At 37.6% G+C, this 24,824-nt stretch overlaps 1 protein-coding gene across 1 annotated transcript in view; it reads left to right on the forward strand.

Moving 5' to 3' along the window:
- Positions 1-1,190: 1,190 nt before the first annotated feature.
- znf804b (zinc finger protein 804B) overlaps positions 1,191-24,824 on the forward strand; it is a 38,100-nt gene continuing 14,466 nt past the window's right edge. The window contains exon 1 of the mRNA XM_077721794.1: positions 1,191-1,418. Within this exon, the coding sequence (XP_077577920.1) occupies positions 1,266-1,418 (153 nt within the window). The 5' untranslated portion in view covers positions 1,191-1,265. The remainder of the gene's footprint in view (positions 1,419-24,824) is intronic.

Raw genomic sequence — 24,824 nt, forward strand, 5'->3', positions numbered from 1 at the left:
ATGGGCGATATGGAAGATGAATGAATTAATGAGTTTCCATGAGCATGAACATAACATTCTGAGATCAGCAGCTGCTGTCTCTCTCCTGAGACCTCATAATGGTTTGGTTAAAAATATATAGTTGAAAAGTCACATAGTTAAGTCACTAGAGACATGACATTTGTGTTTTTGAGGGATGGGGGGGGGGGGTAAAATGTTTCTAAAATATAACTACTGGCTCTCGATATGCTGATATTCATTGTATAAAATCTTAATTTTTCCATCATTATTCAAAGTAACATATTTTTATATATTTTAACAAGACCAAATGATAAAATTCTTGACATTAACTTTTTTTTTTTACATTTTAGATGTGTGCCTTAATTAGCTTGGCAGCATCTCCTTTAATTTCAGCACCCTGTTAGTGAACAGCTCCGTAAAAGCACTCTCACGTTCACTTTTAAGCCCCTCATCTTAAAAAACAGCTTTAATGAATTTACATTATATGACTCATTCAAATTGTAAACAACACACAGTGACTCGCACAAACTCACAGCTGTGTGGAAAGCAATACATACATATATATATATACAAACTGAGTAGCATTGCATCCACACATCATGCTGAAACGGGATAACTGAAGAAAAGGGGGGAGAGAAATAGAGTGAGAGAGGAAGAGAGAGCGAGTGAGAGAGCGAGAGAGAGAGAGAGAGTATGTATATTTCTTCCGTGGGAAAGAATTTGATCCACATCAGCCTGTCTTGATCGGTTGGATCTCCGATGGATTTACGCCTCGACCGCCCTGCGCACCTCTGGATTTATTTTATAGCACGGGGACGTCTTAAATCTGTTGCCAATCAATAAAGAGCATCAAGAGGCAGAGCAGAGTGTCACACCTCCTTCTTCAACATTTTTCCGTGCGCGGAGTAGGAGCTGCACAAGTGAACCTACCCAAGAGGAAGAAGGGATGAGGGGCAAAGAGGTGGGGGGTGAGCTCGGAGCCCCTTCCAAAAAAGGCGCGCATTCATTCATCTCAGCCTGACCGAGGACAGCATGCCAAATGCGGCGCACTCCAGAGGCTTAGCTGGGTCCCAAGTATTGAACATGTGTACCCGGAGTTCTTCTTCCTTACTCTCCATGTGCACGCTTGCGACTGAGTAAGTAGCTAAGTGGGGTGGCTGGGGGGAGGGGGGGGGGTTGTGAGGACCCAGTCGGTCCTAGTAGGTCTGCGGCCACTTTAAAACACTCTAGGAGGACACAGGGAGGCAAACACAGAGGTGGTCGTAATGGGCCCCGAGCCCCGAGAGTCCCGCGGGATGGCGTGCGGCGCCTGTTACTACCTGGTGATCAGCTCCACGCATCTCAGCAACGGACACTTTCGACGCGTCAAAGGGGTCTTCAGGGGGCCACTGTGCACCGCAGGAGCTTGCGAGTCACCGGTAGGTACCCACTCTCATCTTTTTCATCTTTGTGTACTCAGTTTACTTGGAGCTTTTTTCTAAATGCTTTCTCATAGCAAAGTAGTATTAAAGTCTCATTTCCACAGGCAATTCTACATTTAATGACATCGCTGATGAGCGAACCGTCCTCTTTTTATTAGTATTATTGTGCAGGGAATAATAACGAGAATGCCACAGTTGAGTATTCAGGAAGGAAGTCATTGTCTTATAAGATAATCCTTTCCTCCCAAGGCTATGGGAAATAAACAAATGGAATTGCATTAGATGGCTTTCGGGTGGAGATGAGGTGTTATGTTGTAAATTGCACTAATTACCTGAGTTTTTTTTACTAACTAATAGAATGTGAGTTCTATTGTGTGTGTACTGGGAAAAACTCCACATCTTTACACATTTCCATTGGTCTTTTCAACCAACACAATGGTATTTGATGTCAAACAAGCTGTGGGACTGGGTTCTTCAGTGTGTGTGCATTTAAGAGTGTCTTATGGCATACATTTTGCACAATTTGTTAGCGTGAAAAAAGACCTAAAGGAACTTAAAGGAATTTTGTTGCATAGTTGGCAGAAACGAGCAGCTGGTATACATGGTGGTGTTACCGCGTGTTGCTGGAGTCATCACTATTCTGTCATGTTTGGTCCTGGCTTACACTAACAAAGCGGTTGTGGGGACTTTGGCAGAGATGCAGAAAAAAGTTGTTCAGAAGACCTGGGAACTTTTTTTCAAAGAAGCTGACCATTCTGGGTGAGGGGCATGCCATTGGTGTACCATTGGTGCCATTGGTGCCATCTCACACACCCACCTCCCAAAATAGTTTTTCAGAAAAACACAGAAAATTAGACTATTCTTACGGGGAATGTTGAACACAAATTATTTGGACCTAAATAATTTAGTGTGAAGAAATCCAAAGCAAAACAGCATTACTAATAGAATGCTTTTCGCACACAGGCAACCGGAGAGTACCTTACTTTCATGGGTGCTCAAGAATTATAGACCAAGAAATGGTGGAAATTAAATGAATCTCTTTCAACACCAAACTCTGGCAATCATACAACCTTTAGGAAATTTATAGGCAATGTTTGAAGTACTATTTGAACTCTGCTAAATGTGTTATCTGGACTTAACATTATGACCTTCAAATATTCCTTAATGTTGAGTGATCAAGGGAGCTAAAAAAAATAAAACAAGAAAATTTCCTGCGTACTTTTGGAAGCTGAGTCTATTCCCATAAGGGAGAAAATTGCTGAAGATAGAGGAGCTGTTGGTAATGCAAGAAGTCTAGCGGTTTAACTTGTTCTATCCTTCATCAATCCTGAAAGTTTTTATTTACTCAAACTAAAACAAACATTTTTTTCAGATTTTAAAGTGCTTCTATTTTGACATGCACTTGTGGAGGCTACAATGTCTTGAATATTTTCAACTTGGAGCTATTGTGTCGCTAAAAAGTGACTGTTTTTCAAAGAAGGCAACTGGTGACCTTCCCACCACATTATACTAAAATTTCTATTAAGTACGAGGTGAATGGAAGATTGGTATTTAGGCTCATAATGACTTTGATTGGCAAGGACTAAAAAAAAAGGAATTCCCATAGTATTTTGTTTTGCTTGTTAAATATAATGTATTGGAATTCTTGGAAATTATTTTATTATTATTATTAAATCAAGTGGCATCAACTCACATCACCAAAATATTAGAAAATGTTACCAAAATGACTAATTTGGTCTTTCATTCTGGCAGCCATTATTTCCCGTAAACTTGCTTGACACATGGTTAATCCATCCCATTATGAAACATCTTTCTTGACAAACCTACATGTGTCGAAATGTCAAGTCTCAAATATCGAAATGTGACACACTGTATTAACTCTGTGTCATCTGTCTGCCTTCACCTCTGCCGTCGCTCTTTTGATGTCTGTTGTTACGTGCCCCCATCTCTTTCTCCGCTCGCTTCTGTTTTGCACTTCTAACCAATTACGCAACAGCCAATTATATGTTAATCATTTATGAAAGCATATCCATTTATTTTTCTTCATGTCTTGGAACATATAATCAATAGAGTATGTGCTGAAACTATAAAGTGTTTGTGCTAGTTGCAGTATCTATTTAGATATCGGACATACTATAGCAAACTAAGGAAGCAACATAGAATTAGCAGATTCTAATATCTTTTCTGATTGTTTTCATTTTAAACATGTCAAGTTTGCACAATTGCCCAATCTCATAGTGACCACAATATGCCCCTGTAGTTGGCTGGAGTCCAGTCATGAGTGTATGTACCCGTCGTCTCACTCAAATTAATTTACGATATGCTCTAGCTCCTCTGAGATAAGGGCTATAAAAAGAAAAAAAATGGATCACGACATGAATGCAATTTAACTGGATGCTTTGTAAGTTCTTATACATGGTAGTAGTATATTATATATAGAGGTCAGGCATTCAGTTCAAAGAAGAGGGCAACAATAATTGAATGCGATGCCGAATCAAAAGAAGAAAATATATATTCTGCATAATATAACAGGACTAGGGCTGATAATTATTATAATCAGAGAGTTGCCCAAACACAAATTATTTTCAAACATGCATGAATTTGCTTCAGCAAACTACAAAGGCTGTTGCATTCCATCGACAGGCTTCCTGGTATCCTAAGTGCAAAAAAATGTAAACCAAAAAAATAAAAAATGGGGTCCCTGAGCATCGATTGATTTTGCATAGCTTTAAATTCTAAAGACGTTCGGCTCATGGGATTTCAAAGTTTGTGATCACGATCTTAAGAAAAATAACAGCAACAACTACTCGTGTGCTGACTTGACAGGCATTCAGCATGTAACACGGGTTACAGATGCAATGACTTAGAGATTGTGACTTAACGACAGTGCAGGAATTAATATTGACAGGAATTTTAATCCGAATCAATGCAACCTTCAAAACTATTCTATGGCTATAAAACCTTTACTGCAGCTACAGCTGCGACACAAAAACAATCAATAATAACATCGCACAATTGAAATATTATTTAGGAATATAGCCATATTTTACTCACCAGAAATCCTTTTTAACTGTACACAAAATCCATCCTCCTTTCTTCCCTCCATCTTTTCTATCGCCATCGAAGCTATAGATGAAAGTCGAGCTTGTCCTGTCGTATTTATGGCATAAGTTTTTATGCGATTTAGTGCTGCCGACCTTTCTTAATGATGTCCAGCTTTTCTTGAAAAGTCCATCTGGAAAATGGCTTTGACAGTAAATCTGCAAACAAATAAATTCCTTCTCTTCATTTGGCCATGGCGCATTGACAAAAGTGCTATTAAATCAACACAACAATAAATATTTGCTTGTGCAGATCACTACAGATAGTTTGGTAGCTATGGCTAGTCCACTTTCTCACTAACCAATCATAGTTTGTGAAAGCGATGACGTATCTCTACGCCTGTGAAAGGGCATTAGTATCGCCAACTAAAAATCTGATTGGTTAAAGCAATAGTTTTATGGACACTTATTTTACGCTGCAAGGCCTGCCGAACTGATTGTGAAGGCCTTGAGGCAGATTTCTGACCTTGGCAACAAGTAATGGCTGAAATGTGATTGGTTAGATGCTTAAATATGAATACACGCAGGTGGAAGCAGCACAACCATGGTGAAAGTAAAGAAAGGAAGCTGACAGACAAGTTGGAATTATTTAAAACGTATTCATGGACAAAACATAATTAAAATCTGTCTGTGATTCAGATATTTTCAGCAGAGAAGGCCTTGCAGGCCCTCGCGGCCCACCACTGCTATTCTGTGTAAAATGCACATTGATTGAATACTGCAAACATAGTCATTATCACAACACACTTTCCATTGTGAGAGAAAATGTGTTTACAAAGACTGTAAATGCTATGGGAAGTAGTGTTCCTGAATTGACCTTTTTCTTCTCTCCAAACTAAATAAGATATACTTTTCCATCTTTTATTTTCACATAGCTTTTTAGCCATCTGAATCATTTCATGATTCTGTTCCATTGACAGGTTTGAAATTAATGTTGAAAAGATAACAGTAGAAGACAATATTTATGTATTTAATGTGGACTGTTCCACCTCTGAATTGTAATTGAAGAATGCTGTGCAATAACTTCCTGGCATGAGGATGCTTTACTTAATTTAGTAGGAAGAACAAACAGGATGGATGATGATCACAGAGTAATGAGGCATCAAGCATCTATTTAGTGTGAGGTATCACTTTAGTGTTATGAGGTGGAAGAGGTTTTCACACCGTGCATTTGGAATTCTATCCAAGCTGTGGTTCGGAGGAGATAAGGACATGTCTCCACTGATGAAGACAAATCTATGTGTGCAAAGCTTTGAAAGTCAGATAAAAGCTGACTAAGAGGAGGTCAGAACAGACAATGAAGGTCAGACAAATATACATGCAGTCACATTTGCCCACATCCGTCTGGACACAACTCAATTTATGTCCCTGTCAGAAGGATAAACAGTGCTGTGGTCAAGTTGTTCTGATATAATATCTTGTCTGTTTTCTGAAATATTGGAGCCTCCTTGGCAAGACATTTTCTAGACAAGATGAGACAGGATTGTTTTTCTTACTGGAGAGGACGCAAACAAATTGGGATGAAATGTTTCCTGTTCAATACAACAAAGGTTAGAACAATTTCCTTTGTCCATATTAAATCTTAATTCAGGTTTTACCAAGACATTTTGGATTCTTGTATGGTTCCTTTTTGTTCTGAAAGACAAGTTTTTTGTTCTGTTCACAGAAATGCACAAAAACAATTTTAAGAGATATAATAAGAGTACTTTCCAATGTTCACTTTAAGGAATATAATTTACATTAGAAATGTGTCAAAGCACCTTTGAAATATTACAAAAAAAATATTTCTACTAGGTTGGAATGATGATGACCTTGTCTTATTTTATTCAGAAAGATCCTTAATCGGTGTGTGTGTGCCATAGTGCGTGTTATGAATGAAAGCCGGTAGATACAACAGCTTATCATGTGCCTTTTACATCTCGTGAAAGAATAATTAAAAGGGCCACTAGGCTCACTTATTGTTATAAATAATAAGTCTTATACTACAGCACCATTCAAAACTCTAGTAGCAGTTATTATTGAACTATTTGCAGAGTGGACTGTTGCAATATACTTAAAAATACATTTGATGGTTGTTCTTCCATTGGTGACTAATGTGTTTCAAAGTAATGATTTTGCATGTTTTGGGATGAAACCGGAGTAACCAGAGAAAACTTATGGAGCCACAGGAAGAAAATGCAAACTGCATACAGAATTTGTAAAAATCCAAAAATCCATCGGAACCCCACTCGAGTTTGAACCCTCAATCTTAGAACTGTGTGACAGATGCATTAACCAATTGCCACTGTGCCTCCTACACACTACCAATTATGACTTATTATTTTAATGCTGCACTTGACAATGAGAAATATAATCTCAAACTAAAATACCACCTTAATCTATGATAGCCAATCATAACACACAAGTTAAAACATATACTACTGAAATTACCCAAAATAGTTTAAAAGAAAAAAAATACCTATAATGGAATTCTCCAAACTATTTATACCCTAGTCTACAGGTGATATGACTTCATCAGTCATTAGTGAATTTGATCTCATGTTTGAAGGTCTCTCTTGGACATCCCTTAACTGTAGTCATCCTAAGTACTTTTGTCCATTAAAGTTAGCGGTGAGTCAGTCTTTAAAAACTCGTTGGCACTTTTAATGTATTTTATTGAGGACAGGAGGTGAAACCAAAGAAATACAATAGGACAGAGGTAGTGTGAATGAATTCTTGTGCATGTGCCTTTTGGAGTGCTCCATCAATAGAATATTATATAGACTTGTGTGTGCATACTAAGCTGAATATCCGCTTTGATGTATATTTAACTGCCGTTGCAGAAAACAGATGAATCGTTGCCTAGTGTCAGAATGAGTGCCAATACTTCAGCCGTGTGTGTGTGTGTGGCTGTGAGTGTGCATGCATTTGTGTGCATATGTGTGTGAACATGTATTTGCACCCATGTGATTCCAAGCTGTAGCTTTACAGCGTTTATGGAAATGACATGGTGTTTAAACATGTTCCCCTAACAATTATATTTTTGTTGTTGTTGTAAAAAAAATGCAGAATAAAAATAACTAAAGAAATACATGAAAACGAACATGCTGTACAGCGCTTATGTTGTTACTTTTAGGAGACCCTGGCAATGAGATTTGGATGCTTTGCAAAGAGCTCAAATCATATAAATCTTTGTCAAATGAAGTTCAAGTCAAAGAGAATAATGGAAATAATCAGAGATCTTAATCCTTTGAAATAAAAATGAGGTAATTGCAAAAGAAAGTGGTATTGATTTTTCAATGTTTGTCTATAAGCAGTAAGAACATACTATTTTGATTAAAACTTTTTGACACGGGACTGTGAGGTAATTTGGGATGCTTCAACTGCCTCCTACTCTTATTAATTGCAAAACTGAACCAGATCAAACACATTCAGGTGTACGAAGAAATTCACAGCAAATAGGTACGACATCATTGAAACATTAGTTGAACTATGGAATGGGAACTGTACCCCAGTGGTAGCACATTTGTATCTCTCCGTCAACTAGTTATCATTATTGGATTTTTCTCTAGAGAAAGCCTCAAACCCATGACCTTCTGCTCTAAGTGCTGACATATATAATTTCTCCCTCCCCCCTGCAAGTCTTATTCAGTGGGATGTTACGTGTGTCGCATCACACAACTTCATGCCCATTTCCAACCATACAAAATCAACTTTAGAATGCCTGTTTGGTGTTTCCTGCTGTACCATTCATACTCATGGTCAGTTCAGATGTATACAGTCCAATGTATTGTGTATGAAAAACAAGCCTAAAGTCAGTTCGTAACCAAATGCTTTGTATACTGCTGCTCATTTGTATTTAGCACAGTGGCTTTCAGGTAGATAACACTTCAGGGTTAAACCTAAATAGTTTGCACAAGGTTGAAATGAAATAAAATCAGGTATTAAGTTGTTTTGGAAAGTTCTTTATAGAATCAAGGTCACTAATGGTGGAGTCACTCACAATCACAATGAAACACACAGACACACACACACTTTTACAAGCTAAAAGCATTTAAACATTGGGAGTTAGTATGGCTGAATACTTCAGTATGACTGGCCCATTTCTGCTGACCATGGCAAAGTGTTCTTCCTAATCACCACTTATGTCCTCCATCACATTCAACGTGACCATGTGCGTATGCGAGCGTGTGTGAAGGGGAGAAAGGTATAGATAATTGGGACGGATGGGTGAGCTAGGACATAGTGAAAGCGGAGGAGGGAGCCAATGGGAGGCTCTGCATTGATTTTAACACTCTCTCAAGCTCTTTATTGACATTTCATTTAGCTAATGAATTCATTAGCGTGGCATAGCATAATAACCTCCACTTGATAGCCAGGATGGTTCCCTCGAGGAAATACGCAATGTTTACTCTATGACGCTTCACCGTTTTCTTATCCAAACTCAATCTGAGTTTTCTTTGATTTGATTTTTTCGCTTAACTTTTATCTCGAGTGTTTAACTTCTGCATGCTTACAATTAAATGGAATAGAGTGCTTTTATTGTCATTATTCAAGTTTAATGAATGAGATTTGAAGCTTTCATCACATAGTGCGCAAATAACAACAGAGAGACAAATAAATAATCAATAAATAAGTAATCCAAGTGAGGTCGGCAGAGTGAAGTGGGCACCACTCTGTGAGTCTATGAACGCAACAATAAACAGGCAAAGACGTTGAAAATCAATATATAGTAATGATAAATAAATAATCCCCAAATAGTAATGATAAATATACATTCACTAAATAGTAATGATAAATAAACAATCACTAAATAGTAATGATGAATAAATAATCACTAAATGAAAATGATAAATAAACAATCACTAAATGGTAATGATAAATAAACAATCACTAAATAGTAAAGATAAATAAATAATCACAAAATGGTAATGATAAATAAACAATCACTAAATAGTAGTGATAAATAAATAATCACTAAATAGTCATGATTAATAAATAATTACGAAATAGTAATAGATAAGTAAGCAGTCAACTTAATAAATAAGTACTATAAGTAGTAGTAATAAGTCTTGATTAGGTCCTTGGTGCAGAACTCTGGTTGAGTATGGTGACAGCTCTTACAAACTTACAAACCGCAACAACAACAAAAACCCGACATTGCAAGTAGAGTTTGCATTTGTGTTGTTGTGCTGTGTGTGACCCTTGGTTGTGTACAAATGTTATTTACTTAATTTACTCATGAATGACTCACTCACATTTATCAATTTGACCTTTCACTGCTCAGCACACACATGCATTGAACTGGAGGACTTGAAAGACCATTTCGAAAGACCATTGAAACCTTTTGATAAATTATTTCTCTTTGCACAAAGACGGCACAGTGCGCTATAAACAGTGTGTTTCCCAACTTTTTTTTGAGATGTGGCACACTTTTTGCATTGGAAAAATCTCATGGCACTCTACGAGCTAAAAAATCTTCTCATTTAAAACTATGCCGTTTATATTAAGGCTATAAACTTGACATCAAAGATTTATCACAAGGAATCAAATAATGATAATTTTTGCCAATCTTTGCAATAATTTAAACAACAAGTTTGGTAAAACAAGTTTCTGTTCTAAGTTGCATCTATAAATGTACTTTAAAGTGCAAATGGCCTGTTTTTGCCTGATTGTCATTTGGAATTGTTCCCTAAAATAATATGTGAGCCGTGTGCAAAAGAGAATATAGTTTATTGTCAGTCTGGGGGGCAAAAAGTTGGAGTTTATAAGAAAAGTAAAATGAAAAAAAAAGATATTAAAGTTTTATGAGCACTCAAAAGGCACCTTCGCCCCAGGCCGTTAATTTTGGACCCCTTCTTGGTCATTGGACTTTTCCCCTGAAAGCTTCCTGTGTTGATATGAGAGAATATACTTTATTGTTTTATTGCTGTTATTTACTTTTAATTTCAGACGGAATTCATCATATACTTTAAGTCTTATGTGAATTAATGATGCTGGGAACACAGGAATCCATCATAAGGTATTGCATCAACTTGAATGTGTTGAGCACAACACATATAATCATATCACAGTAGCAGTGGGCTATAGATTTTTTTCCGAATGTACGAACATTTAATCAAAATAGAATTTGGCAGTAGCTATATCCTTTTCATGGACTGTTGTCAAGTGTTCATCATATTTGCAGCACAGTGGAATGGCATAGAAATGCACTTTATGTACTGTAACAGGGGTGTCAATCTCATCTTTGTCGCGATCTACATCATAATTATGGTATTCTTCAGAGGTCCATTATGTCTGAGGAAAAAATATAAATCTATAATGACTTTATATTATTACACCAAAAATTAATTTATTGCCAGGGCTCCAGCCTCAATCTTTTCATTAGAAGCACTGGCACTTAACTTGAAATTTTAGGGTTGCAAGTAAAAAATTCAGGGAAAATCCCCTTTGCACCCCTTTTCACGATACGCAGTTCTGCAGCAAGAAATTTAAATATAATATTGATATCTCCAAACATTAACATTTTCAAAATTACTGCCACAACTAGATGGAAAACCTTATTCAATTAATGAATGCATTTTTAATGCATCCTGACTTTAGAACCTGGTTAAAATATACGGTGTAACGGCTATTTAATTGATTTTAAAAGAATGAGAAATAACTTTCAACATCTCAGCATTTGTTTTTATTTTAAACGATATATATATGGGTATAGTATTTATTGTTCATTTAAGAGGGAAACATTCAGTTAATGCCAACCTCAACATTAATATTTTTTTAATGACTTTAATTAAGAAGAAATAGTCTAATTCTAATTCTTGTAAGGTGACTTACAAGACCAAAATAGGATCAGGACTCACTTCAGCGCTCATAGGAATGTCATCTCAATGAAATTATTGCACTCATAGGGATTTCCAAGCCAATTCCGCAACACTGTGAAAAAGATTGGAAACATGCACACCTGCACACAGAGCAGATGCCCTACCTCTCAGTTTATACATTACGTTGAGACAGATGTTTGCTTGTGTGGTCATTAGTGATCACAGCATCAGATAATTACCTGAAGTCACACCAGCACATACAAACAAACTCTCTCTTTTGCAATTAATGTGTGTTTGATAATTAAAATGTGCTTGGAAAGCCATCTGGAAGAGCAGCTCAGAATCAAAGTGATTGACGCACTCAATAACCAAATCAAACAGACACGCACACAACAAATCTCAATGTCGCATACGCGAAACAGAGACACACTGTACGTTTTGCACTAATCAAAATGTCTTGTAGAGAATTCAGGGGTCACCAACAGATTAAAAGCACCTTGCTTTTTGAATAATGTGAAGACACACGCATCTATGACCACTGATTCAGGGTGTCCCCCACACCTGGCCTGGAGTCAGCTGGGATAGGCTACAGCACCCCCTGTGACCCTAATGAGGATGAAGCGGTTCGTAAAATAGGATGAGATATACTACTTGTTCTCCATACTATTGATCAATGTGAATTGTTAATTTTTAACAAGCATAGAAAGCTCACTGCAGAATATAAACAGAGAATGAATGCAGAACTTTGTTTGTACAAAGTAAAAGTTCAAAGAGTCAAAGTGATTAAACGAGGTATGACAACTCTTAATATGAAAATGATTATTTCTATAAATCTCTTAAGGATCACTTAGACAACATTACTATCTCTGGTATGCTATTTTTAGAGCAGATCCATGAAGCAGGTTGGCGACCATGTCCTTCTTCCCGACATTTCACATTTCTCTATTTCTCTTCTCATTTCTCCAGCAAATTCATTTTTCAGAAGTTCAATCTTTGCCTCTTAGGTGTGTGTGTGTGTGTGTGTGTGTGTGTGTGTGTGTGTGTGTACAGCAAGCCTAGATTTTGAGTTGGGGTGCGTTTTGTGTGATAGAAACGCAATAAATATTGGTGAAGCGTGCTATGGAAAGCAATTGGCTATTCAATAATTTTCATTTTTCCCTAAATTTATTCTTCCCAGATTCATGCCACAAAATGAATATAGTGTAGAAGAATAGATTTGGGAATACATTAGCCTTTATCTGTACTTCCGAGAGGCTGTGTTCAAGACGTTGGTATATATGAATTTAAATGTAGTCCGAGTGTGCATTTTCACAACTGACATGCAGCCTATGCTAAGACCAGCTCAGACAAAATAATTATCTGGAGTATGGATGATTCACAGAGAGGGGAGACACTTTGAACCAGGACCCTCTTGTTGAGCACAATCCAACAAATGACTCCCGGTCTAAAAGAGGCCAAGGGGCTCCCGGAGAATCAAGCAAATTGGGTTTCATCCTTAGCCTGTTCATCGAATCTGATTTTTTTCTCCTCACTTGTGCTTGCACACATGCATAGACAGACAAGGAGTGCAGTTTAAGGAACATAACTGGCTAAAAAAAAGATGTATAGGCACTTTGCATATACAGGTCAAAGATGTTTCTTTGCCTATAAGTCTCACCTCCCTAAAAACTGATGACATAAGATGAAGACTTTCATGTGTATAGCGTTTCTTCGCTATGCACTGAATGGTTTTGCCATGGAGCTTTTGCGCCGCTGGATGTAGCACGACACTAATGTGGGATGCTGTAGTTCAAAAGCACATCTAAAAAGAAGCGGAATAATTTTTCAAAATATGGCATGCATATTCCAAATGCGGCTTATTCTCTTAAAATAGTCAGTCCATGAAAAAAAAATTATCTGAAGGTGTGAGTTTCAGATTGAAAATTGACTACTTTCATTTATCACTATGGTACAAAAAGTTAGTTCTTTTCCAGGATTTTCTTTTCCCACAATTTGATATTAATTTGAAATATCAATCCAGAATCAAGTGCAATCAATGGATTGCAGTCAGGTGCTTCTTGTTTTCTGCAGAAATCACATTGGTTAAACTCTCTGTGCTGGATCAGTTGGAACAAAAACCTGCACCCAAGGCAGCCCTTGAGGACCAGTTTGCCAATCTCTGTTGTAGAGGCATGTAAACAAAGATACAAAGTTCATATCCAGAACATTTGGTAGCTCTGGTTGGAACCTATGGAACCTCGGTTCTACCACCGAGAAGCTTTTTAACCACTCCAGCCTCAGAGATCTGAAAACCTCACATCAAAGTCAATAGACTCTGCTGCCTCATGGGTAGCCATGTTGGTGAAATTAAGTAAGTCTTGGAATTTGATGGCACACTCACTCACAGTGTTCTAAATCGAAGTCAGCACTGCCATATTGGCCATAAACACAGTGTTGATGGTGCACTGCTTCCTCCTCCTTAGAGACTTCATGGCTGACCGGGATTTCTTTGAGTCATTCTTCATGGTAACATCATCCCTCATCATTGGAGCTCCTTCGGGCGTACTGTGTGGAACCTGTTTGTCGTGATAAACCCTACCAGAGTCACAGAGTTTAGGCAATTTAGGTCCTTGGATTATAATGCGACACACAACTATAAGATAAGTTCTAAGGGAGGGGACGTAGAACAATATGCACACTTTTAATTGTTGAAATCTGTGAGGAGTACAAAAGTAAGCAACACGCAATAATCACTTCCCCAATTTCTTTTAATTGAAAAAAAATCACTATTGCTGGGTACCTATATATTTTTTCCTGTCCATCTACTATGAAACAGATAATGGTACATTTGAGAGTCTTTAAAGGCTGGAAGAGTTTTAATGTGCCACAAGGGAGTTTAGTGTTCTGTTGTGGTTGATAATATTGTTCTGTGTTGTTTAATTCAGAGAATGCAACTGGACAGGAACAGTTTAAAAGGACAGAGAAAGAAAAATTTGGGAAAAAAGAGGGAATTGTGAAACAAAAAGTTCATGCTACTTGATCTAAAGTACTATAGCTATCTCAATACTGGAGGTAACAGAAGTAGGTTGATAGGGTAAGATAACTCTGTGAGTAATGTTCGTGCTGTATAATCAGGAACTCAGTATTAGGGTAAATCTCCAGTGAATATTAAAGTCAACATCCGAGTTTTAGCAATGTGGTTTCTAATCCTGTTACCAACTGTTTTTTAGGCATTATTTGTAGATTGGCACTCTGTCATACATGTACCCAGTCTAAAGAACCTGTATACCATGACATAACCTATAGTACACTCCTGATGTTGGGTGCATAAAGAGGAATGTTCCCTCATTTTGTCATATTCTCTAGCGGCTCTAATCACTCATTCTGATTGTCACAAGCAGCCTTTTACATGAGCTACAATAGAGTCAACAATCCTCTGCAATTATCATGAGCCGTAGCAGGATTTTTTCTTTTGTCTTATTGCAAATTGAAGATGCCAGGCACTCTTCTTAGCTCTAAGCAGAGCTAGTGTTTGCTGTGCACAGGGGGAACAGCAGCTACAGTGGTCCGCATGTCGCCCCCAGCAAGCAGCCACCAAGACTTGGCTTCCTTCTTCATATGGGCAGGGAGCCTGCTCTTTCTGTCTGTTTGCATATGTCACTCTGGCTCGATTGTGTTTAAATATGTTGCTGCAGTGCACCGGTGCATACTGAGAGGAGTACTCTTGGGATTAGTCATAACACTAAAATGGGAAGGCAGGTGGAGAGGAGACGAATTGAAAGGGAAACCCTACACTTGAGAATAAATGTGTTTGCGCGCGAGTGTCATCATTTCATGGGTATTCATTACTTCCTCCACTTTTCCTGTGCCATCAACCCACAGGCAAGCCATAACCACATACTGGAACTGGAACTGCTTCTCTTTGCTACTTATTTTACATCCCTGACATTTCTCTTCGCTTGCTCCTTTTCTCTGCTTATGTTAGTCAGTTATGTACGTGTTTGTGAATGGGATTGATAGAAATGGATGTCCAAAATCCTACTGTGATAGACAAAAAGCAACTGTTCAGAACCAACTTGTCTTATCATACTTAGGTGTGACAGAAGGTTAATATGTTGGTAGAGCAAAAATGAACAATCCCAGTTGTGAAAAATCCTCAAAAAAGTCAAATTATTCTTTGTGTGTATGCAAAAAAATGACAGCACGTCATTTATGTAAATGTAAGCCGATGGCCGAAGAGCAGGCAAAAATTCCATGCCCGATGAGTGGCTTAATGATTCATCAGCCTAGCTGAGGCAGGCATCAATAAAGGATGACTGAGTGAGACATGCAGGATTGCTTGCCCCTTGATTAAAGTGTTCCACAACCCAACAGCTCGCTTCTTCCAGATTCTCACCCGTCATCTGCGAAAATAAATACGAAAGGGCCATACACAGGCAGCCTTACTCATCCATTAAGTACTTCCCTCACAAAATATTTCCATATAGCTTAATGTCCTCTCACATACCAGAACTTAATCAGTTCTTACCCACCTCCTGCTCTGTTTTTCTTTTTGTCTTAATTCAATCATTTTGAAAAGAAAAGAAGGATAAAGACGCAGATTGATACAAGGGTAAATATCACAAAGTAAAGAAGAAAGTCACAAGTGATTGCTTTCCACAGCAAGAGATCTCTTAAAATGGGGGATGAATACACCGACAGGAGGGGATTTTTTACAGCTGCTTGTGGGTGTCAAATCTTCAACTATTAGGAGACATAAACCTCTAAACCCAGAGCTACACGGCCATACATACTAATGCAGTCATACACAGTACTGGATAGAAGTTGGGGACTGTAGCGAGAGGCAGCAAGAGAGAGAGAGAGAGAGGGAAAGAAAGAAAGGAGGAAAGAGAGAGAGCTGATGAGCGATTCTTGGTGGGATTTTAGTCCTTGAGCCAGCACAAGGTCTTAACTGCTTCAATCTCTGAGCACAGGCTCTAACAAAGTTGGACTGTTGTGCATCGCAGAGCATGTGCAGTGGCTTTGTGAGCGTGTGTGTGTGTGTCCTATATGAGTGAAAGCACAAGGGAACATTTCTTTTCAGCATTCGCTTCTGTGGTATCATTATCCATCCGCACACACTTTGCAGAATTGCTAAAGGAAAGATTGCTCAGTCTCACGAAACACACTCGCCACTTCCGTTAAAGCACAAATGGACCCCAAGGAGAAAGTGTGTTACATACACACCCCCAGACGAACATTAATATCCAGTGAATAGCAAAACTTAATCAATTATTGAGCATGCCATGTTATTGTCTGTTTTCTTATTAGCATTTTATATAAATAGGATTTGCCCATTCATATATGCAAGTGTGGTATTTTACACCTCAAGTATTGTTTCAAGGGGGGAGTAAATAACCAAATATAAATGAACCAAGTGAGACACTATGATTAAAAGGCTTTGTAGAAGGGTGTTATAAAAGATGCATGATTCCTCGATATATGAACCTCAGCAACTGTCCTCGGTCACCCTTTTCAAATGAGCTCAGCCCCCTCGCTTCCTTTCCAAAAGTTCCTGAGTTGGCACGATTTAGCTGAGTGTTAAGAATGTTGCATGTAATCTCTAAATCGCATTAATCTTGTTTTCCAAATCTCCTTTGCCTCCAACACTGATTACCTTCATCTTATTAACTTGTCTTCCTGTTTTTCATTTCTGTCATCATCCTCAGATGTCAGATTTAAGTCCCAGTTTGATCATGTTAGTAGACATGGAAGCAATTTTCTCTGAGGCTGCCTATCAGCAAAAGACAGATATTGTGCGTAAGAGAACACATTCACAAATGGAAAGTTTTCCCAATAGGACATTTGTGTAAATATCAAGAACAACTCCTTTAATTTCTGTCATTTGCCAAAAAAGCTCTTACTCTTTGAGGTGACATTTTACCCATGAGAAATGAAGGACACTGAACAGAAAATACAAGCAAAAGCCATACAAAGAAAAAATAAAATCAATAAATGGCCAGCTTGCAAAATATTGGATATTCAGATGGAGCTGGAACTAAAAAAAATATCACTGAGAAAGATATTGGCTGCTATTTTCACAAATCAAACAGCCATGTTCACACCTAAAAAGCAGCACATTCTGATTGACTGCAACTATTCTGTGCTTTTGCAGACCAGATACATGTTACAAATCTGGGCTTCTCTTCTTTGACACCTTTTGTAGTTGTGTTTTTCCAGCACATGTGAAATGAGGAGAAAAATGGATGACTATTTATCAGTCTTTCATTATTTTAAACTTGAAAAGTTAACTAGGATTTTGTCCAGTGGTCTGCATCCGCCAAAGTGTGCAAAAATACCAAATCTGAGCTAGTTAGCTATCAAAAAGTTTCTACACTTTCAAGTCGAAATTGACTTCTGTGCCTCAGAAGAGCTATGGAGGGAGCATCTGGGGGGAAAAAGGATAGCAGAAACAAACTCCATGCTGAGCATAATTACAGTATACGTATTCTGTCTGAGAGACCGAGAGACAAGCTCACGGCTGCATCCTTTACACTCGCTGTCTATTGTCTTCCTGTAATTGCTTTTATAGTGTTCGCTTTAATATGCTCAAAGAAGAGCAACAAAAAGCAAAAATTGCCTTTCAGAGAAACAAATACGAGTCCCTAAAGAGTGCAGTGAGCAAGTGGAGGGAGAAAATGATTAATATACAGTAAGAATCGCACACCACAGTTTGGTGTATTTTAGGAATTTGAATTCTTGTTTTGCACAAATAAAAGTAGCTTAAGAATCATGTCTGTTTTACACACACAGATTTGATACAAAACTGCTGATCAATGATAATCTACACTACATATTGAAGATACCTGTATAAGGGAGATAAAGGGGTTGTTCAGATAAAATGGAGAATGGGGGAATAGATCCAAGAAACATGTTTGATTTAAGGTGAAATGCATAAGTAATCCAGAAAAAAATACAATTGTCAAATTGAAAGATGTTAGAAAGCAAAAGCTTTTGGAAATGTATAATTGAGGTGTTTGGTAATAGAATACTTAGTATTCGTCCATGCTTTTGGTGGTTCGGAGGTTTAGCATGATTTCAATTTTTATTGTAGCTTTGACAAGCAAAAACAATGGAAATCCTGCAACATGAAATTCCGTATTCTTGCCAGAGGACTCAGATGAAAAGTTTTTGGAGGCTCATGCAGCTACAAAGGGCACACTGTGCATTAGCAAATATAATATGCTCATTATTTATTTATACAATTTGTTTCATGCATGTGTTCCATCTCGAAGGTTATGAAGAAGCAGTGTTTTTTTTTTGTAAAAGTCTGGCAAGAAACAACAAAAGCAAAAAGGAAGTGAGTTGAGTGACTAATATTCCATTACAACTTTAGTTAATATAGAGCCATTGAATCCATTTTTAAAATGAGTCGAGATGTGCTCCTGAGCGACATTCAGATTATTTGTTTATCTATGACAGAAAAAACAAACTGTCACTGGGAGTTTTTTTTTTTTTTTTTGCTTGTGTACTGTACGGTTTTTGTACAAACAGCCTCAAGAAACAATCTGGCTGAATTTATGCAAGTGGAACATTTATTGCTTTCGCTGAGCTTCAAAATTTTATTGAGTTTCACTACATCTTTCACCTTGGCTGCTGAAACCTGTGAGACAAGGACGTAATGTAGAAATGCATTTTTTTCTATTATTCTTGCCATGCCAAAATGTATTGTTCTACACTTGAACAAGAACAACAATGCCCCACCATCAGCAAATCACACCCTGTTGCATTGCGTTAGAATTGTTTCAATTGCACAAAAACATTAATCCATAAACACGTCTTGTAAGCCTGTGCTTCTTTATTGTTCCCAACTATTACCATCTCCTTCTATTTTCCATCAATATTTAAAAACATAAGAAAAAGCTCTTTCTGCCATCTAACCATTCCCAAAGTATTAATACGTAACTGACAGGCATTTCTCTGAGTTCTTGTGAGAACTCTGCCCCTCTCTTCTCCTCCTCTCCCACTCCATTTCATTTCCACAAAGCAGTCATCAAGAGGAACCACTGCATCGACCCAGACATGCTGGTAATGACAGTCTTATGTATGATCCCTTACACACTGTGGTACAAAATGCACAACAATAGACATTGGGACACAGAAAATATTACAAACCTCTATACGCCATCCAAAGTCTTCCTAAATGCACTGATAATGAGGAGTGGGATTTAAGAGCCATACCTACTTTTTTGGTGTAGCGTAATGCATAGTTTCCATGATTTTTTTTACAAAATAGTCTTACTGTTGGCGGAACCATTGAAGAGTTGTTGCCTTATTAATATTTTTTTATAATTTCACCACTTTTAGAGTGGAAAAAAATGAATTTTTAAAAAAATATTCTTATGCTGTTTCTAATCAATGAGAGGATGCATTCCAGAAGTCTACTGCAAAAAAAATAAAGATTAAAGCAGTTCTAGATGTAATATCTCAGTTCTGTCATCAGCAGTTTCCATATTTTATCTCACAGGTTACGCAAAGAGCCAGATGCATTCATCAAAAAAGCCACATGTGGCTCTCAAGCCATGGGTTCCAAACCCCTGGTTTAAGCCGATTGAATATTCTAAATTGTTCCTCGGTATAAATCTGAACACGAATGGTTGTTTTTCTCGTTGTGCACTGCAATTGACTGGCAACAATTCATATTAAATCAAAATGTACCTAAATTAAAGTAAATAAATAAATAAAAAAGTCTATTTTACTAAAAAGGTCAACACTGTTGAACAGTACTGTGGCATTTAACCAACTACTACTACAAGTAGAACTACTCCCTGAGGCATTACTGAGTAATTTTAGACTCTCACAGTATGACATTTTTGCTCTTTGGGTCTAACTTGTTCACCACCCTTGGTCTACATACTATATAGAGGAATTCTTCATCTGGTGATCCTTCGGGGTGTGCAATAACAATGTAGATTGTGCAATATTTTAGAATTTACCTTGCCTGATGTGACTTTTTATATTTTTATATTACTAATGTCTTTTTTTTAATTGGGAAAACGACTTTGTGGAGAAGCACCACCAATTTTGTTACACGCAGCTGTGTATAATAACAATAAAGGCTTTTGATTGACATTTTCTGCCAAATCCAGTTAGTTAAGAGACAATGTAGTTTAAAACAATATTATATTGTCCTTGTGTACCAGTTTAGGCTGAACAGAATGTCAACCTTTACGCAAACATGTAAAACAGTATCAGACCGAAGCACAGAAACTAGACAAAGATATTTGCAGTTGAGGGCATGCAGATACTCACACATCCGTCAAATAAATAACTAGGGGGTATTGGCCATGGGGGCATAATAAAGGCAGTCGAGGAAGATGCATTAGGGTTGTAAATATCAGCTCATTATCGCTCTGCTGTCTTGTTTGGCACAGTGTATGTGTGTGCGTGTGACTTTGTCGAATGAAGATCTTTAGGTCATTACAGTAGCAAATGTGTCATTAACTCTATAGGACACCTTCCCCTTAAAAAAAATGGAAAAAAAATCAAACCTCTAAATATCTATAGCTAGTGTCAGACAGAGGCAGATAGAAAATAGAAATAGATTAAGAGGGCAAACAAATATGCCAGAGTAAATGGAATTGTTTCTCATCATTGCTGGGTCCAGGCTAGGATGCTAATTATGGATTAAGATAATGAAATATCTAATTGGACTTGATGAACGCATATATTTCCTGCTCAATTGTTACGACAAGACAGACAAGCAATTAGGGAGTTGTCAGAATTTAACAAACGTCATCTAGTAATAATTTACCTTTTGACACAATTTGAAAGCAGCTTGTAAATACAGTGGGTTTAATGTTATATTGTATTTAAAAAAAAGTTTGGAAGAGGAAAAATGTGACATCCAGATGAATGAGATCACTGTGACAGTTTAATGACTAATGCTTTCCTTAATTGCCTCCCACACAAAACTCTGTTAAATTAAGCATATGCAGTTCAATTCAAATTACACAAAACGAAGGCAATGTATATTAAAAAGGTCTGAACAATTTCAGGTAAATACAAGTGGTATTGTTTTTATTCCGCATACTATTCTATAATGTTTTTGAATTGAAATACTTTTTGCTTGCTGATGAGTTGATCATTTGATTCAGGTGTGGTAGAGGAGGAAGATATGAGAAAACAGAGCTTCCATGTCAACTTTTAAGTAAAACTGTACTTTTGTACTTTCAGATTCTTTAGAAACAAAGTAAAAAATAACCACAACTAAAGCAGTTTTGAGAAAAAAATATACATGAAATTATTCCACCATTCTCGATCATTCCTTTGTCACTAGATTTTACTATATTAGAATAGAGAGAATCAGATAAATCCCATGTTGTCACGGATATATTATGCACGTAGAACATTGTTTCGTATTTTTTTCCCCGAGGGGCCTAACTTCAGCTTGATCGCAATTCGTAAAAAGTAAAATTGTGAGAAATCATATCCTCTCCATTGTTTCAGATTTTCTCATCCTGCCAATGTGCTTTAATTCATTCAGTCATTGATTTTCTGAATGAATCACTAGGGTCACAGGGGGTGCTGGACCCCATCCCAGCTGACTTTGGGCCAGCTGCTGGGGACACCCTGAATCGGTGGCCAACCAATCACAGGCCATTTGCTCTCACACTCATACCTGGGGGCAATTTAGAGTGTCCAATCAGCCTACCATGCATGTCTTTGGAATGTGGGAGCAAACCGGAGTACCCAGAGAAAACCCACACAGGCCCAAGGAGAACATTCAAACTCCACACAGGTCGACCGACCTGGATTTGAACCCAGGACCCCGGAGCTGTGAGGCTGACGTGCTAACCACTCAAGCTGCCGGACCGCCATGTGCTTTAATTTCCTCTCAAATTAGTATTCAAGCTGCCACTCACCTTTGTCCATAATCACACCCTGAGTCATTAGTTTACTAATAGAGGGTAGTGGAAGAGGAGAAAAATACCTTTATTGCAATCGGACATTTCTGATTTGCATCTACCACTGGTATTTTTCGGCAAAGGAGAGCGCATACAAAAAAGGTAATGAAGATGTATGAAGGTGTTGAAAAGGAAGATGCATTCTACATTGCGCACACTCAATCTGCTGCACAACCAGAGGTCTCTCGAGGGATCTTTTTCATGAATACATTGTATATCATTAGTTTGCAATATGCACATAACCGAAAAAGCAGACGGGCCATGTGTAAAACACTTTAAGCGTGACTTTCTTGCTGCAACAGATTAAATTACATCCTTCCACTTTTGCTTGATAAATCCTCCTATTTGTGGCATGGCTGCAGCCAAAAGGAAACATGGCACTTCTCTACCTAAGTGGCGGTGAGCTTGGAAACACATTGGGATCATCCAAGCCCGTAGCCATGAGTTGTGCTTTTTTTCCCGTCTACAAATCAGACGTGTGAGACTGTGCAGGCATTAGCGTGTGCTAAGTGACGTATTTGCATACATATATCTAGCTGTTGGTGCGTAACAGTAAAGGAGTAATCAGGTTTAAGAGTAGTACAGAAAGTGATTACTTTAAGCGCTCCTTATTTCATGAACATGCGACGAACTTCTCCACAGATAATTATGCAATTATACTGTTTCTGCAAACCCAAACACAGGACAAATACACACATTCCATCATTTCAATCTCATCACAAAGGCAGCACTTGGAGAAAGGCTGTTCTGGGTGATTGGATCATTTCCCGGTCATGGCTTTAAGTCTGCAAGAAAGATCGATAAAGCACACACACGTACACACACACACACACACACACACACACACACACATTGGTGTGCAGGATCAATTTAAAGTACTTACCTTTCTGTGGAGAATCCTGTCTGCCTGCTCAACCACTCGGACTGCCAATGTTCTACAGAATAACTAAGGTAGAGCATGTAGATATTGTGGGCAAATAGCCATTTCGGTAGAAATACTTGCTAATTTATAAGAAATTGGACATCTTCTGCCCAACTGTGAGGTAGTAGGTGTGGTAATTCCATGACTCTAAATTATCTTACGTTCATTTTATATTGGTCAAATTTCAATTGATAGAAAATTTGAGAATAAGTAAAGAACACAACAGCAATACATTTTGGGCATTGTATGCCACAATGTTAATGTTTGGTCTAGAAGTTTAGTCTTCATTGTTTTTTATTGTCGTTATACAAATACACTTTAAGGCTACGACAGATTTAAAGCTGCACCATAAAGTGCACAAGGTTTGACAAAAAATGTTCATGTTTGTGTTTCCCACATATTTAATACACAATTGGTATACTAAAATTATTAGAAGGACTTGTGGGTACTATTGGGGTTCGGGTTCGAACGAATTGCAGATTTTACATGTAAAATGTGTCTCCACTTAAGAATAATTCAAGTTACAATATTAGTTCTGTAATCACAGTAAACTAACTTCATAGTTGTTAACCAGGGGTCTCAAAACTTATTCATGGCTTTTGGTCTTTGTTTCAACTAATCCAGTGTCGACAGTTTAACAAATGAGGGGGAGTCTTCTAAAATAAGTAGCACCTGGCTGCAATCAACTGAAAACAATTGCAAAAGGTGTCCGTTTGTTCGGTTTGAAAGAAAACCTTCACCCCCTGCGGCCTTTTGAGGACCAGTCTGACACCGCTGTTAACTCATTACCTGGCATTTTACTGATCGCTGTTTGCTACAGGAAGAATTTAATAACCTAGCATCTGTCGCTTTCTCATTCTCACTCCCTCGACAATCATAAATGTCCAATTTATTTTAACCGGGAGAATTGGAAGTATAAATGCTGATTCTTAAACGCTTTTGATGGCAATAGAGATTTTTTTTTCGCCCTTACTGTTGTCTTATTGATTTTATCTTGTGTTTTTAATGTCAACCTATCCAAAGGACTAAAGACGGAAATTCCCCTTTGCCTACAATCTTACATGTTTACATGTATATATGTTGAGTAAGATGTATTGTCTATTTAAGAAATAAATCAAACTCAAACTCAACTTAAATCTTTTTGACTGGGAGTCCTTGCATCGATCATTTGATGCCACCTTCTCTCAGTCAAAATGGATTAGACATTAGTAACATAAATGTCAGCCAAAGATAAATTAGTGCTCTAAAAAGGGTTAATCAATATAGCCTTACAAAGGGTTCATTAACCCAGTAATTCCTCAACATTTTCCACAGCTCATTAGTCTGTTATGAAAGATTCCGATAGTAGTTTGAAAAATTATGGCTGTTTTTTTTTTTTACTACAAAATATGCAATTGACTATGGCAATCTATGCAATGGTAGGCAGAACAGCAAACTTTTACTTCTTCCACAGGTAGATAATTAAACAGTTTATTTCAGGACACTTTTTGTGTGGTATTTTTACGTGAAACTTGTTGAATGTCAAATATTTTACCATGCATCATAAACAGTGTTGCTCAAGGCTTTGTGAGCAGGCGCATTGTCATTGTGAAGCACAGAGATCTATTGGTCGTCTGTTTTTATGCTGTCAACAAAGCAAATGCCGCAAGATG

This window comes from Stigmatopora nigra, chromosome 7, assembly GCF_051989575.1.
Source record: "Stigmatopora nigra isolate UIUO_SnigA chromosome 7, RoL_Snig_1.1, whole genome shotgun sequence".
Taxonomy (NCBI): Eukaryota; Metazoa; Chordata; class Actinopteri; order Syngnathiformes; family Syngnathidae; genus Stigmatopora; species Stigmatopora nigra.